The sequence below is a fragment of the Tupaia chinensis genome, unplaced genomic scaffold (genome assembly GCF_000334495.1).
Source record: "Tupaia chinensis unplaced genomic scaffold, TupChi_1.0 Scaffold000112_1, whole genome shotgun sequence".
NCBI lineage: Eukaryota > Metazoa > Chordata > Mammalia > Scandentia > Tupaiidae > Tupaia > Tupaia belangeri.
In genome coordinates, this window is record NW_006159576.1 from 2,713,458 (window position 1) to 2,731,001 (window position 17,544).

Below are 17,544 nucleotides of genomic sequence, written 5' to 3' on the forward strand. Positions count from 1 at the left end.
TCTCTTTCTCTCTGTCCCTCTCTGGTCAAATTAAAAATAAATAAAAGAATAAATAAAGTTAAATAAAATAATTCAAAAAGAAGTATATGCTAAAAATATTTAAGTTCATGTAAATTAAAAATAGGAAAATCAAAATAAACAATTTAATGGCTATTAAGGGCTTAGATTTATTAAAATGTAATGATTTTGCTTTTACTTATTTTTAATTGCTAAAGGGTATGTGTGCTTGCCAAAGAGAGACTGAGAAGAGAGGGAGAGGGAGAAAGTAGCCTTCAGTGGGGCACAGTCACACTGTAACCCCTTCTCTTCTGTCCCTCTATCCTGTCAGGGTTCAGGGGCATGTGTCCAGCGTGTTTCACTCCTGGTGCTAATAAGTTGAAAAAACTTGCCTATAATCTTAAGCTGCTTGACATGAGGCTGAGGGCTCACACTCTAATTAAATAGCATACCAGAATTAGGAACTAATAATGATTAACTCATAGGTGAGACACTTTGACCCTCAAGTTAATTTATTTCATTTGGGCAACCTTAAGTGTATCAGTAGAGTATCCAAAATAAATACTATTCCTTTCTTCAGTACGGAATAGGCCCCGTGATCTATGCACGGATCCAGAAAGTAGTAGATGCCATACACACTGCTCCAGGTTAAGCAGAATGAGAGGATAGGCAGCATTTACAGAAAATGTGGGTCAAGGTATAGAGATACCTCTGACTGGTAGGCTTTCTTTCATCACGTACAGGCAGATTTGAAATAGATGAGAGATAAGAAAGGGGACTTCATCTTCAGTCTCTTTTATGGAGAGGTAGTTAGAGAGAATAAAGGCGGGGCAGGCAGAAAATACTGGACTCTTTTAATTTTTCTTTTTTTTGAACACTTTTTGCTATAGGGTGTATGCACTCACTGGAGAAAGAGAGACCAACAGAGAGACAGAAAGTAAGAAATCACTCCCACCCCCGGTGAAGGATGGCCACACTGCAGTCCCTTCTCTTCTATTTTCCTCTTGGGATTTGGGGTACTTGGACACATACACCCAGTGTGAGTTTCAAGCTACTGGTTCCGGGATTTGAACCACAGTTGACCTAAGTCCAGCACCTTAACCACTATGCCCCTAGTAGCCCTGGACTGTTTCTAAGACCCTGGCCCTGATTAGTCTTTCTATTCATTTGTCCCCCTTGCTTTTCCCTGCACCCCCATGACTTTTCTCAATTTCTACCATGTTTTTCTCTTTGTTTTTCTCCATACTATTCATCTTTAAATAAAACTATTATGATGTTATTTCTCCCTTTCTCAAAAATACCACACTATGGAATATACAATTTGTAAACAGCCGTTGACAGTGTAAGGTTTGTCTGTCAAACTATGTTAACAAATCACACGGCCGCTTAAGTATTTATTCAAATACTAGTGGTATTAACAAAACTGGCACAGAGTAAATACATTTCTGTTTGGAAGAAATCATCAGTATTTCTTTGGAAAGGTATTTAAAACAAAAAATCATAAATAAGTGAGCAGTGTTTATCTTTACCCAGCAAGAATGGGCTTTTTCTTTTTTGCTACAAGTAAGGATAATATCGTGACAAAAGGCCACTTGCTGGGACAGGTATAAATGGGAGGGGGGGGGGAGCTAAAGCCTTAATATACTCTTGGTTCTACTGAAGCTGTAAAAGACCATAAAATTGGGTTAGCTCATAGCACAGTGGTCCAGGGCAGTTGGACCCCACATGAACGTGAGATTCAAATCCTAAACCCAGAAGCTGTGCTGGGCATGTGTGCATGCATGCCCAAAATTCTGAAAGGGGGGAGAAATGGAGAAGGTATTGTGGTATGACCATTCCCACCATGGGAGGTGCTTTCTCACTTTCCCTTTCCTCCTTTCTCTCCAGCAAGTACACATGCCCTCTGGCAGAAACAAAACAACCAGATCTCCACTACCAGAGTAACACATGGTATTTACACCTTTCAAAAAGAGTATAATCCTGTATAAAATAGATGGCTCTGCAACTGGTCATTTCAAGCCACTTAAATTGGAAAGAATCGACAAAATGTCATAGCAGGTTGAGATGATTTTATTGTTCACATTACAATTCTTAAGAATTGCTAGAGTGACCACCTACCATCGCTCTTTATATACATAACCTTACTATGCACTTCAAAGAATCCATGTAAACTTCCAGGAGGCCAGTTCTCAAGGCAGTAGGAACGAAATGAAAAAGCTTGCCTTTTGCGTGGGCCTTCCTCTATCTGCGTTACAGTTCAAATACAGCTTACCTGCACTGCCACACTCTGCTTTCCTGTTTCCTGTAACTTTTCTAAGGTGCATTTCTTGGTTTCAGTTTTCCTCTTGTTGTTGTCGTTCTTTCCATCATTCTTAGTTACAGTTATTCCTTTGCTATAGTCCCTTCTCACCTCTTTGGGAGGAAAACTTCTTCCTTGGTCTCTGTTTCCTTCTCGTGGCTTAATGTTCTCTTTGAAGGTGACCACTGGCTTCTCTCCTGCGTCACAGTTGCTTAGACTCCGGCCTGTAGACAGCACTGATTTCAGTCCGGGGCTCCCGTCCGTAACCAGTGGTTCTGTCACAGGTGCTTCTTGCAGAATGAGGTTCTCTTTGGCTTCACTGGGGTCTTCCAGTATTAACTCTGGGATTTCTGTGATAAACAACAATTTCCCTACCTCATTTTCACACTGAATCAGCCTAAAAAAGTAAAAATAAATCCATATATGAAAAAACATCAACCTAAAAAACAGGAACCAATGAACTGTGTGTGGATCCAACAATGAATATTATTCCCAGCTCTTAAAACTCTGGTAACAGCAGGATATAAACACATGGCTTCAGGTAATACCAAAAAGTGGTATGTAAAAACTCAGATTCTCATGCTGACAGTCAATACTGCTCTCTCGACATACGCTAATGATTAGTTTTATTTACTGAGCACACTTTAGGAGGGAGACACTGGCTTTAGCCCCAGACATGTTCCATAAAGTAGCTATAAACAACTCCCATTTTATAGGTGTACAAACTGAAGCCCAGAGACAATAAACTCACTCATACATACAAGTATTTAAGTGACTACAGTGTAACAGAAAACTGAATACAAAAGTAAGAATTAGTGACTGACTTTGGAAAGGTTATAATCAACTAGAGTGATCCAAGAATACACACCTAAGAAGTGGCAGAAACTGAACTCAAACCTATCTGACATCAAAACCTATGTTGTTTCTACTACGTTAACTACCACATCTGCTTTGCATTCAACTAGCCACTAGCATCATGCTGGTCTCCCCTGACTGAAAATGACTACCATGCTCTTGCCAGTATTAATCACCATGACTGTAAATTTACAATTTAACTAGATATATAAACGTGTGTAAATCGGAACAAAAGCTCATGATAAACAAAGGAGACAAGACTAATGCCTCTATAAAAGGCAATGTAGCTAGGGAGAATACAGATTTCTAAATGAAGAGTATACTTATGTTCACAAAAGTCGTAATTGGTTATTATGCTACCAACATTTTAACTTCACAATTGGTAGCATTTATACCAAAGCCTAAAAATACCTTGGAGGTAGGGGTGTGTGTGCGTGTGTGTGCGTGTGCATGTGTGTCCAATAAGGTGGCTGAAAGGAGTAGACCAGAAGGTCCACAGATCTACCTTGGCTGATTATCGGCGATCCATTTGCCTATTGAGATCAAGCGCTGCTGTCGTATCCGTCGTTGCTGACCTTCTTTGTCTCCTGTAATACCCTGGTGGCCTTTGGAAAAATCCAAGTTCCTAAAATTGACACAAGCAAATTACAGCAAATTAAGCCACTCAAGGTATTTTCTAGGCAATCAAGTTTACAAATGAACTGCAACGCTTTTAGACATCTTCCATACACACTAGCTGCTTGATGCAGTCAACAGCATTTGCTTGAATTTGTTCCAAAGATTTTAAATAAAGTGAAACAGAACAGAAAAGAGGATATGTAAGCTTATCACATTAATGTATTATTTTTTACTTGTATTTCACTTTATACTTGAGGAGCTCAAAGAAATCACAACTTTTTTATTGGGAAAGATCCTTTTATCACCCTAAGAATAAAGTTTTATAAAACTTATTTTGCATTCTAGCCAATCTGCTTGAAAAGACTATCACAAAGCTAAGGGGCACTGGGTGCCTATTGTAATAAACAACTGTTATTTTTAAATTTTGCCAGAGGGCACGTATGCTTCCTGAAGAGAGAGAGAGAGAAAGTAAGAGAGCGCTCCTCCATCCCGTGGGGGGATGGTCTTACTGCAATTCCCTCTCCTCCATGTCTCCTTCCTTTCAGGATTTTGGGCATGCATGCACACTGCCCAGTGTGTTCAAGTAGCTAGGTCTGGGTCTTGAATCGTACAGTCAGCAATGTGGGATCGAGCTGCCTTAACAAGCATACCACAGGCGAACCTCTAATAAATACTATTAATCTATCTACTTTAAGGTGCTCCTTTCTAAATTCTAAACGTATGTAAGTATCAGAAAGTATGACGAGTAAAAATCTCATTGACGAGAGACAGGTAAATCAACCTATAAAAATAAAAATTTTCAGGTTCTATTCATCAAACTTAAATAAGGTTTTCTTTCTTTTATGAGGGTGAGAGACAGAGAGAAAAAAGGCACCTTCAGTGGAGTCTTACACTGCAGTACCTCTAGCTTTTCTGAACTGTGGGTACACATGTGCCCCGTACATACAGGTCACATGGGGAAGTAAACCTCAATCTTCCAGACAGCTCTAGTTTAGTGTGAGTAGTGCATTACTACAGTGCTACCAAGCCTCTCACCAGAGCTAACATGGTTCAACTCTCAGTCCTGGCAGTTTGAAAAACACACTGAGTACATGTGTGCTGCAGCCAAAATCCCAACAGCAGGGAGAAATGAAGAAGGGACTGTGGCATAACCACACTCCATTAGGGGGTGCTTTCTCCTTTTTCACCCCTCAAGTGTACACGCACTCCGGCAATTAAAAAGCAAAAAGTAAAAAGAACTGTCAAGCAGTGCGCTAAGTGCTGAGAATATGAAACCAAGGAAGAGATAGCTCCCATCTTAAGAAATAGTTGTAATTTAACGTGACGACCGTAACCACCACCACCGTGCAAGGAAAAAGACAATGTAGTAAATGGAGGATGAATTCCTTCTGAGACACTCTGGGAAGACTTCACACAGTAAGTGACACCAGGGCTGGCTCTTGTCAGGTCTGAGTAATATCTACCAGGCTGGTAAGGGAAGGGCCAGAGGCAAGAGGGAACATTCTAAGCACAGCATGACAAGGGTATGGAGGAATAAAGTGAGCTATCCAAGAAGAGAACACAGTGAGCAAGTGGGCAGAGGCAGGGAGAGTGGCAGAAAATACGGTCAAAAACTCAGAGCTGGAAAGAGCTAGGACCTGGACATAAGCTAAGAGACAGCGGAGCAACTGTGGGTGGGAAAATGAGGTTTTTACATTATTCATGGGATATCATCAATTCTATGCTCTAAAAATCTACCTCTGGCCCAGTCGTGGTGGCACGGGTGGTGGAACACTGTGCAACACTGGAGCCACGTGGGAAGGACCAGGGTTAGGTCCTGGGTCGATATGGACAGGCGGGGCACACCTGTGATCCTGCTGCGGGAAGACTGCAGCACCCTACTGAGGTCCCTCTCCTTTATCTCATGAAAGAAACAAACTTAACACATACATAAAAGTAAAACTGGAGGCAGCACAGCCACAGGGTATTGGAGGAAAGGGACCATGAGTAGGAGGTTTTTTTTGTTTTGTTTTTTAATACTCCAGGTATGGTGACAAAAGCTTAAACTATGGGAAACTAAACAGAATTCCATCTGAGAGACATTTTGGCCACAGAATTACAAAGACTTGGTGGGAAAGACTAGTGGAAACAAGGATTATTTTCAGAATTCTAGCCTGGTCATATAGGTGGACAATGCCACGAGCACAGCTAAGGAATGGAAAAAAAAAAGTTGTCTTATACTGACCACACAGGAAAGTGAAACTCGGACATGTTAAAGCTTAAAAGGCATACTGGAGATCAGTAGTTAGAAATACGGGTCCAAACCCCAAGAGAAGACCAAACTGAACATTTGGAATTTACCATCCAAGAAATGAAAACTCATGATATGGGCAAGAATTGGACCAGCAGAGAGAATGCAGAAGGTGGGAAGGGAAGGGCAAAGAAAAAAGCCTGGAGAAGAATGACACTCAGGTGCACACTGCACGGAGGCGTGGGAAAGACGGGAGTGTCTGGGGTGGCGGAGGACAGCAGTGTTGCATGAAGGAAGAGGGGAGCACCAGCCTCAATGATGGAGACTGAACAGGATGAGAACCATGAAGAAGTGACTGGAATATGGCATCTAGGCGGGCACTGACACTGCTGGTGCAGGAGGCTGACAGCTGAGGTGGTCCTGAAGTACAGTCAGGATAGCCTGTGCTTCTTTTTTTTTTTTTGCTATAGGGTGCGTTCACTCGTCGAAGAGACAAAAACAGATGTGAGAAATCACCCTCTAAGGTTGATGGCCATCCTGCAATCCCTTCTCCTCCATTCTCTCGGGATTCTGGGCACTTACACACATGGGCTCAGCGTGAGTTTTATGCTGCTGGGTCTGGGACTCGAACTGCAGTCGACTATGTGGGAGTCCAGCAACATAACCATTACACCATCTGCTGGTCCCTTGTGTTTCTCTTTTTAAAAGCTTTCTGATGAAGATAAAAATCTACATTTGTGAAAGATAGGGTGGTGAATTTTGTTTTTGGAGAGGTTTTTGCTATAGGGCACGTGCGCTAGCCAGTCAGACAGAGAGAGACGGAGACAGAAAGTGAGAAATCACCCCCCAGGGGGCATGGCCACGCACGCACACACCCCTGGCCTGAGTTTTAAGCCACCGGGTCCGGGACGCGAACCGCGGTCGACTACGTGGGAGTCCAGCGACATAGCCATTATGCTAACTGCTGGTCCTCTAGGGTTGTGAATTTTATATTACTTTTTTAAGAGAACTAAGCACACTTGAATGTTACTAGGTTAAAGGGAAAAAATGGTTATTAAAAAAAAAGATACTGAAAATGATGCAGAGAGACTTAAAAGATCTTGGGGAGGCAGGAAAGGAGGGATCAAGGGCAGGATGGGAAGGTAAGATTCATAAAACAACTCTGAAAGAGGTTGGAAGAGAAAGGATGACTGAAAAATTAGAATGTTTCATCACTATCATTGATATAAAAAATGTCAAATTATAGTATCCTTTGGTTTATATTTAGTGTCCTTCTTGAGCAGTGCCCTCAAATTCATAAAAAAACGTGTAAAAGGTAGATTTCAATAAATATAACTTAGGAGAAGCCGTTTTCAATTTCTTCTGTATTTTTTTGTGAGAGTTTTTTTTTGTTATAGGCCATAGGTACTCGTCAGAGAGACAGAGAGAGAGAAAGTGAGAACTCGCCACCCCAGGGAGGGGAGGTATGGCCATGCCACAATCCTTTCTCCTTCATTCATCTCTAAGGATTTTGGGCATGTATGCGCATGCGCCTGGCATGAGTTTCAAGCCACTGGATCCGGGACTTGAACTGTCGTTGGCCATTTGGGAGTCTATCACCTCAACCACCAGACCACTTGCTGGCCGTCTTCTGTATTATTTTAAGAACTCAGCATTGCCATTACACAGGAATTAAAGGCATGACATACACAAATCCAGTTCACAAAAAAACAAAATTTCACTACAAATTGTTACAAAGACAGTGGTGCGGTGTTGAAACACAATGCCACATGAGCTGACCCACACAGGAAGGCTCCAGGTCCAGAGACCTCCCTCAACACACGGCAGGTGGCATGCCCGTGACCCAGGGCTAGTTGAAGCTAGAGTGGACTGTGGTGACAAGACCCTCTTGGGTGCTATCTCCCTGTTTCTCCCTCATAAAAGAAGTGAGTAAGTAAACGTAAAAGAAAAGACACAACTGGACAGATCTACACCCAACTCTGGCTTCTCTTCATTTCAATACTGCAATCATTGGAAATGAAATAAACCTCCTTTAAGAGCTGCCTACCTGAAAGAAGGTCTCAAGGCCAAGAATCCTTGTAATTCAAACTCCTCTGGAAGTGGTGTGGCTGACGAAGGACAGAAATCAAAATTTGTGAGTATTTTCATTTACGACATTGACATCACCTGGAAGCTTGTAAGAAATGCTAAATCTCAGTCATTATCCCGAACCTACTGAATCATAAACTGTATTTTAACAAGATCTAGGTGATTCATCTGCAAATTAATGTTAAGGTAGCAGTGACATAATGGAAAAAAAGCAATCAGACAGCAATCAGGCCACAGGCTGTCCAGTGCAACATTATTTACAATGAAAACAATTTTTAGAGCAATAAAAATTGGCTAAAATAGATTATGGCATATCCATAGGATGGACTACTATGAAGCCAAAAAAATGTTTAATGACAAAAGAAAATGCTAACAATAAAATGATACATCTAAAGCAAGAACAGAGCTGCATCTGATCCCAATTATTTCTTACATGTACATACATAAAAAAATGCCTGAAGAAGATGAACTATCATGTGACGTACCAAGTGTCTCTGTATGGGAAAACTATGGGCAAGTTACGTGTGCTGAAATTTCTATAATAAGCAGGTATATTACTTTAACAGAGTAATACTGTTCACACTAATTCCTTTTTTCTTTCTCTTAATAGTAAAAGTGAGGAGGAAGATGCAGGAATGTGAAGGTAATGCATGCTTGGGATTCCTAAACAAGAATACAAAGGGACAGGCAGGACATTAACCCACCCATTTAATCAGAAAAGCTCAAAGCCACTTCTGAGATACTGAATTTAAAGTCAGAAGTGTATCATCAAAACCTGTTCTCTAGCTGTAAACCCACCACTAGGGATAAAGAACCACATTGAAAACAGAGGTTTGGGTAACTCTTACCATTTGTACTTGAGAGATCCTCCTCATGGGGATGGAAACTATTTAAAAGAGAAATTAACCAGGGCCAAATGCTGCAAATTAAAGAAATATTTTAGACTATTTAATGAAAGAGAAATCAAAACACTAGTAAGCTATGAAAAAGGTATCTATAGGACTAGATGTACTTTTCCCTTCAGCATCTTAAGGGCTATGTAATTCCCTAAGGCATATTTTCAAAGACATCTAGATAAAGATACACCTGAAGAGTCATATTCCCTCAACAGAGACTTAACTCCAGCAGATCATTTTCCAGGCTCCTAATTTAACAGGGAAAGTAACCGGTCAATTTTAAGCACTGAAATAGATATTTATTGAGAAAACTGACTGGAGAAACAGTGTATTATATTTTTATAGAGCTTACACAGACATTATCAGTTACAGAACCCATTGCTGGTTTTTAAATCTGTGACAGGGTATGGTTACACCACACCCAAATCACACTCTGTTTAAAGTGACAATGCTTTTCTCTCTATGGTACGATATAGTCCCCATTGTTTCAATAGCCTTTCTCTAATATACAAGTTTTGTGAAATTCTACACATGAAATACATGAACAAATACTTTCCACTATTAGGAGTGAATTGTATATACACGTTTGTGTTATTGAAGTCCTTGGTTCCTGAGTGAGATAAATCTCCATTTTGAATAGAGATTTGTAAATATCAATTTACATGTAAAACACTGGTGTAAAAACAGTCTTGATATATTTTTAAAAATTTATCAATCTGATGTAATATGTATGACCGGGCAAGATTTTTTTTTTTTTTTTTAGAGGTTTTTGCCTTAGGGCATGTGCAGTCACCAGAGAGACAGACAGAGAGAGGGAGGTGAGAAATCACCCCTCCCAGGGGATGGCCACACTGCAATCTTTTCTCCTTCATTCTCCTCTTGGGATCTTGGGTATGCACACACATGCAGCCGGCATGAGTTTCAAGCCACCAGGTCCGAGACTTGAACCACGGTCAGCCTTGTGGTAACTCAAACCACAAGAATGAAATACCTGCATGGGTGTAATTCTAAAAATCCTGATAAATATGACAAGAGGAACAGGGAAGAATGAATGACAGAAAAGGAAAGAAAAAAAACGTTTATAAATAAAGCTATTCTGGAGCCAGCTGGTGGCATGGTGGTTAAGGCAATGGATCCTGGATGGCTGACCATGCAGTTCCAGTCCTGGCAGCTGGAGAAAAATGCTGGGTACATGTGCTGCATGCCCAAGATCCCAAAGGAGAAATAGGGAAGGGATTGTGGTGTGACCACCCCCCATGAGGGTGCTTTCTCACTTCTCTCTCTCTCTCTGATGAGCACATGTACCCTCTAGCAAATTAAAAATTAAAACTTTGGGGGCCAGCAGGCAGCGTACTGGTTGTGTTGTTCTAGACTCCCATGTAGTTGACCATGGTTTGAATCTTGGACCCAGCGACTTAAGACTCATGCCAGGCACATGTGTGTGCATGCCCAAGATCCCAAGAGGAGAATGGAGGAGAAGGGATTGCGGTGTGGCCATCCCCTCTAGGGGGTGATTTCTTGCTTTCTGTCTCTGGCAAGTGCACATGCCCTATAGCAAAATTCTCTTAACAATAAATAAATAAATAAGAAAAATCATTTTTTTTTAAAAGACATTTTCTCTAGCTAAATACCCTCTCCCATGAGGTGAAATAGGAATGCACAGAATGGGGCAAGGGTCACTGTGTAGGAAGATGCACGCCCAACACACACACAACCAAATAAAACAATACAAACAGCGAGCCTTGCTTGTGAATACAAAAACTCTACAGACACAGAATTCTTTCACACCATTACTGATACAATTTATTGAGTCAAACACTAGTCTAAGTTCTAAAATATACAACAGTAGAAAAATGGTATAGCCTGAGTTTAAAAATGAAAATTTTGTGCACAGAAACAATGTTTGAAAATATATCTTACTTAGACTCTAGCCAACATTCAAAGAAGATTGTAGAGTATACTGTACTATGTTTCTAAATTCAATTTATGACATCAAAAACAAAGAAGCTCAGTTAGGTGAGAGAAAAAAGAAGAGAATTATGAAGTAGAGGGATGATAGGATCTTAAATGTGGCTAGGCCAATTTCTAGGTTGTGACCTGGGTCAATGTACATATTTGGGGCCACAGGGCAGAAAAGTCAAAGAAATTCTCCTTACATTCACCAACAAGGGCTGCCTCCATGGTGCAGTGGTAATGGGCTACTCAAACAAAGTCCATCCTACATGACAGCAGTTCGAGTCCCTAACCCATTGGCCTAACACACGCTAGGTATGTGTGTGAGTGCCCAGGAGCTGACAGGCTGGAGGACTATGGAGTGTTTCTCTTTCTGTCTGGCTCTTTCGCACACATGCATGCACACAGACACTGTCATAAAGAAGAAGTCTACTATCAAAGTATGCAGGGGAGGAGCTTCCTACACATTGTAAAGTCTTCTTAGAAGTATTCCTATAATCAAAGGTACACTGAAAGTCCTCAGTTGTCACTGTAAATTCAGTAATTCCTGAGAACTGTCAGAACTGCTCTGAGTAGGGCTGGCCCTGCAGTCTTGTGGTAAAGGGAGCTGGATGTCACATGGCCAATAGCAGTTCGAACCCCAGCCCTCATGGCTTGAGAAACATGCTGGGTGCATGTGCATCCATGCCCCAAATCCTGAGAGGGTGAGAAATGGAGAAGGGACTGTGGAGTGACCATGCTCGTTCTCTATCTCTCTTTCTAGTGAGAACATGTGTCCTCTGGCAACTAAATAAAAAAAGAACTAAGTAGAGATTACAAAGAAAATGATGAGTCAAAATACCTTTAAATCTTCTATTCTTTAAACAATATTCAAATTGGATGTTACTGTAAGGCAATAGCAAACAAGCTGGAAATAATGGAAGAAATAAAAATCCCCCTTCAACCTCTACTCAGAAATGTGGGGCGTATTGTAATGGATAAGAAACAAACTGACTTTACTTCTAGTTCACTTTCAAATGTGAAAAATGCCTTTTCCCCAGGATGGCAACTGGGAACAGGGAAGTGCACAGGGCATCACAAATCCTTAGGCAGGGCCTCACAAGAAGAATTCAAACAAATAAGTGAAAAGCATACAAAGAGGTCTTCAGTTCAATTTTCAGAGAGCAGGCAGAAAACACAAAGTCTTCCATTGTTGGCATGCTGGGTTAGAGCAGGCAGTTTTGACATGCCCACAAACATCCAACAAACAAAGCATTCAAACTGGCACGACACGCTCCGACACTTACTACTGCCGTTCGTCTACCACTGCCTCCTGAAAGACCCTGGGTCTGAGTCTCAGCCAGTCCATGGACACCTTGACCGCAGGAAGCGGGTAGGCATTGTAGGATTCCTCCTGAGTCTCCTTCTGGAGAGGACATTTGCACAGGATGCCAAGAAAAGACACTTAAAGAAAAAAGGCACAGACAGCATAAGATACTTGAAAGCGCCTACCGGTCCCAATTAAACTGTTCTATTCATTATGAGCCTTTTGCTGTATTCTATGTACTGCTTAAGTACCTTACGGCTTTTTTATAAAAAAGCATTTTCTTTCTTATGTTAAAAATGTTATAGATACAGTGGATGAGAACATGTCATCAGACAGGATGACAGAACTTGCGCTTTAGGACAGAGGTGAGCCATGCTGTGGCAGGCAGCAAGGGCACTGCTGCTGCACGATGCTGGAGCCTGCGTGGGAAGCTCTGGGTTTGCATCCGAGGTCTACCCCAGCAAGGTTTGCGTCCTAGGCCTACCTCACAGACATGTCTGTGATCCTGGCTGGCTGTAAGGCTGGGGGAAGGAATGCAGTGTGAAGATGCTGCTAAGAGTGCCTTCTCTCTCAGGAAATAAACTTTTTTTAATTTATAGAGAGAGGATGCTTGTCACTGTGTGTTGCTACTTTGATAAAAATGCTTAAGATTACGCTTTTCAAGACAGACAGCATGTGTCAGGGTCAAGGGGTCTCACACTCACTGAAGAGGGCCAGCAACTGTGTCCAGCAGAGCTGCTCATCGTGGCTGTAACTGTGCTGCTCTGTCTCGTTGCTGAAGTCACGAAGGTGATGAAGCTGGAACAGGTTAATGACAGTGACGTGAACTAACTGCTGAGAGTTGAAAGCTTTCTGGAATAGCAGTCTCTGTAAAAGAAGACAAGAATACTGTGTGATCCTGTGATCAAGAACAGGAGACATCTTTGACACAAGAATTAAACCAGCTGTTTACATTTAGAAGCCCACAGGTAGCAGCAGGATTACCAATGAGTAAACTGTTACTCTTGTAAACTTGTACTCCTGGGACATAAAGCATTTCTTTCTTTTTAAAAAAATTTGTCAGAGGGCACATGCTCACTGGGAAGAGACAGAGAGAGAGGGAAAGCAAGAAAGCAATCCCCCGTGGAGTAGTCATACTGCAATCCCTTCTCCCTATCTCCTTCTGGGATTTTGAGCATGCGCGCACATGTGCCTCACACACTTCTCAGGTCACTGGCACAGCTGGGCATGCTGAATCCAACTGCCTTAACCACCATGCCATCAGCTGGGTCAGATTTCTTTCCTTCTTTTTTTTTTTTTTCAAATGTTGCTTTCTATCTTATTTTGTCTTGTTTGCCAGAAGGTGTGCGCACTCACCAGAGAGAGAGAGGAAGAGGGAGAAAGCACCTCTCCATGGGGTTTGGTCATGCCACAAACCCTTCTCCATTTCTCCACCCTGTTGGGAGGTGAGGCACAGATACACAGGTGCCTGGCACGTTTTTCAAGCCACTGAGGCCTGGATTAGAATCGCAATCAGTCATGTGAGATCTAGCTCTCGGCTGGTCCAATAAGCGTAATTTCTATGATTTATCATAAAATTTACTTTTTCAAACACTTGATACATTCAAAGAAACTTTTTATTTATAAACGATGGATAGCATGAACATAATCTGGAACACAGGTAAATGGTACATTAAGGCAATCCTTACAATACAGGTACTTCTACAAATGATTGTATTGGTATTTTCCCCTCTTAAAGAACATGCACAATCTTGGGAACCAGCAGTTAGCGTAATGGCTATGTCGCTGGACTCCTACATAGTTGACCGTGGTTCATGTCCCGGACCTGGTGGCTTAGAACTTACGCCAGGCGCGTGTGCGTACGTGTCCAGGATCCTGAGAGGAGAATGGAGAAGGGATTGCGGCGTGACCCCCTGCCCTGGGGGGTGATTTCTCGCTTTCTGTCTCTATGTCTGACTGGCAAACGCATGTGCCCTATAGCAAAAATCTCTCCACAAAAAAAAAAAAAGAAAAAAAGAACATGCACAATCTTTATCAAATTGCATTTACTTAATAACTATGTTTATGGTGACTTGGTAACCAGCACTATATGGAAGAATGCTTGCAGTTGGTGGCCTTGACTTAATTACCCTCTACTTTAGTATCTGTAATAGTTTTTAATTACCCCCATGTAAAATACTTTCAAATACAAGTCCCTAACAAAGTCAATAACTGCTAGAGATGGTACCTGGGTGACTCTACACTTGAGCTTTAGCAAGCCTCCCTTTGTCCTCAGGGTAAATATGTGGAGACAGCAGGGATTCATTGTCACTGGCCTTTTTAAGAGAAATAGATAACCTTTCCTTCTAGTTCTGCCAGCAGTGACAGGAGATCCTACCATGTCAGAGAGCTGTAGCTGCCTTTGTCCAGACTATGCGGAGAATTTTAGTTTTATTTACATAGTTAAAGAATCGCAAATATAGAGCAGGCTCTATGATTTTAATGGCAAGGTCTTTTGCATTATCATCGGAGAAAATACCATTCCAGGGCTAGCAGGTGGCAAGGCGGTTAAGACAGCTGGGTCCCACATAGCTGACTGAGTAGTACAAGTCCTGGATTCGGCAGCTTGAAAATGCACTGTATGTGCCTGCCCCTCAAAAAATCCTAAGAGGAGAATGAAGAAGAGGGAACGGTGGTATGGCCATCCCACTAGGGGTGATTTCTCACTTTAAAAATAATAATAATAATAATTTTATTCTACTTTAAGTCTGATCCTTTCCTTTCCTTTCCTTTCCTTTCCTTTCCTTTCTTTTCCTTTCCTTTCCCTTCCCTTTCCCTTTCCCTTTCCCTTTCCTTTCCTTTCCTTTCTTTTTTTTGCTATAGGGTTTATGTACTCACTGGAGAAAGAGACTGAGAGAGAGAAAGTCAGAGATCACTTCCCAGGGGGCTTTCAAATCGCACAGCCGGCTATGTAAGATCCAGTGTCTTAACCTCCATGCAACCTGCTGTCTCCTCTTCATTCTTTTAAGTAAAACTTGTACCAACCAATTTTATTTATTTTGGGACCAGCAATTGGCATAATGGTTATGTTGCTGGACTCCCATGTAGTCGACTACGGTGTGAGTCCCAGACTCGGTAGCTTAAACTCACGCCGGGCACGTGTGTGTGCGTACCCAAGATCCCAAGAGAATGGAGAAGGGATTGCAGCATGACTATGTCTCCTGGGAAGGTTATTTCTCACTTTCTGTCTCTCTGTCTCTCTCTGTCTTTTTAGTGAGCACATGTGCCCTATAGCAAAAACTTCTCAAAAATTTTTTTCTTAATTTATTTCTTTCATGAGCAAGGGGGGTGCACCCCAAAATGGAAACCATGATCCACTCCTCGTCAGCCCCAGATTGTGGGCTCATGCATGTCCCCTCTACTCAGGGAGGTCTTCCTGACACAAACTCGGAACCTGCCTGTGTGGATGAGCGTAGCAGAAGACTGCGTTTACTGCTGCACCACTGTCTGGCCCCTTTCTTATTCCAAGTCTCAGCCTCCTTGCAATCTGCTATTGTATTGTATACATCTAGAATGTTTACCACCCACTTTCTGAAGGCATCAAGCATTTCTTTCCTTGGAACAAAATGTCCTGAAATCCCATGTTTTCTCCAGAATTTCCCCACAAAATTTCTCAACTCTCCACATCCAACTTTCTATTAGGTCATCAGGAAAGTCATGATGTATTTATTTATGATTTTCCTATGCAAAAATGCATCATTATTATACCAAACTTATAAGCTGATCATTTTACACAATGCATAATACTGGCATAAAATGAGAATATTAATTCACATTTTTCAAAAAGCATTGTCTCTTTTTTGTATTTTTAAAATTTTATTATCATAATCTTGTTTATAGTAAATTGAATCACATATAATTTTACTGTGTACTACATTTCTTTTTCCAGAAGGAATACCATGCATATCAATCAATACAAAGACATTAAAAATCCTCATAATTATCATCAAATAGCTTTTCATTATTTCTTTCCAGATCTTTTTAAACAATCACTATTTATAATTTTGCTTGTAAAAAGACTTTACCCAACATGAAATACTTCTCAGACCAGTTCAGTTGAGAAAAAAGCATTGTCTCTTGTAAGTACTGGTTGTTGGAAAAGTCATGGTATATTTTTTCTATGTAAAAAACACATCATGACTTTTTCAACAATCCAGTATGTTAATATATTTCTTATATCTATAAAGTATCAAATGAAAAATGATTACTTACAAAAACTATCTCACACTGACTATATAGTTATTTTTACTGATTTATGTCTTAACCGTTCAAGTTCTACAATCTCTTGGGACATGAGACTTTGCTGACACAGAAAAACTGCCCAGGAGTTATAGACAATTTGCCAAGTGTACAGATCCTAGAAATAAGCAAGATATATACAAAGTGTTCCTTAAGACTCTTACTATTAACCCCATGCCTGAACCAATGAATGATAAAAATTGCTGAATAAATGAATTAAAAATAAAGTTAACTGATTTCTTAAATAAAAGGTCATTTTTATACATATAAATATGACAAAGGTTACTTCATTTTATCTCCTTGTATAAATTAGTAAAATAGATTCCACTTGCATGAAATTCTCATTCCTTTCCTTCAAACTATCACAAATCCTGTTAGCTCAAAGCATGGTAAGAATAATAAGCTTGTCTGCAGCATGGCAAGTCCTTATAAAATAGAAAACGGAGCTTATGTCTAAGAATACAAAACCCATCAAAAGCAGTAATTTTCGAACCAAGAAGGAAGGAGTTGTTATTCCCCTCCCCACATCCTATCCCTCCAACACAACTCCACTGGTACTTCTGCAAATGGCAGCTACCCAATGGAAAAAAACCTTGTTGCTGCATTTCTTTATGTCTGCTGTACCTTAGTTTACATTGAGGGGGACAGTTAAATGTACACAACAATTTCATATGCTTCAAATGTAGTTTTTACCAATAATTTACAATTGAGTAATAACATAAAATCTAGGAGTTGGTGTCCTTCATCTCTTATGCTTCTTGATCTAGACAAGGCAAAAATTCTGCATTTTTTGAATTCTAACCTTAAACTGTTCTTCCAATTTCTCTCGAAGAGGGCTCAGCTTTTCCAAGCTCTTACTCAGGTACACATGACCATGGAATTTAATAAAGGCCTTGATGAAGTCAGAAACACCCCATTTGGTTTTCACCTCATCCCGGCTGAAATGAAAGAAAAATGATCATGAATACTAAGCACAATGGCTAAAACTGCTCAGTGGAGGCTTCGGCTTTCATAAACAAGGTCC

At 40.9% G+C, this 17,544-nt stretch overlaps 1 protein-coding gene across 8 annotated transcripts in view; it reads right to left on the reverse strand.

Moving 5' to 3' along the window:
- SMG7 (SMG7 nonsense mediated mRNA decay factor) overlaps window positions 1–17,544 on the reverse strand; it is a 94,744-nt gene that overhangs the window by 10,205 nt on the left and 66,995 nt on the right. For 6 of the 8 annotated variants that reach the window (XM_006143875.3, XM_006143874.3, XM_006143876.3 and 3 more), the window contains exons 8-14: window positions 17,323–17,458; window positions 12,947–13,109; window positions 12,223–12,379; window positions 8,936–9,006; window positions 8,047–8,107; window positions 3,657–3,776; window positions 2,270–2,693 (exon numbers count right to left, since the gene is read on the reverse strand). In XM_006143875.3, coding sequence (XP_006143937.1) covers window positions 2,270–2,693; window positions 3,657–3,776; window positions 8,047–8,107; window positions 8,936–9,006; window positions 12,223–12,379; window positions 12,947–13,109; window positions 17,323–17,458 — 1,132 coding nt within the window. The remainder of the gene's footprint in view (window positions 1–2,269; window positions 2,694–3,656; window positions 3,777–8,046; window positions 8,108–8,935; window positions 9,007–12,222; window positions 12,380–12,946; window positions 13,110–17,322; window positions 17,459–17,544) is intronic. The other 2 variants (XM_006143877.3, XM_006143879.3) reach the window with 1 other exon arrangement.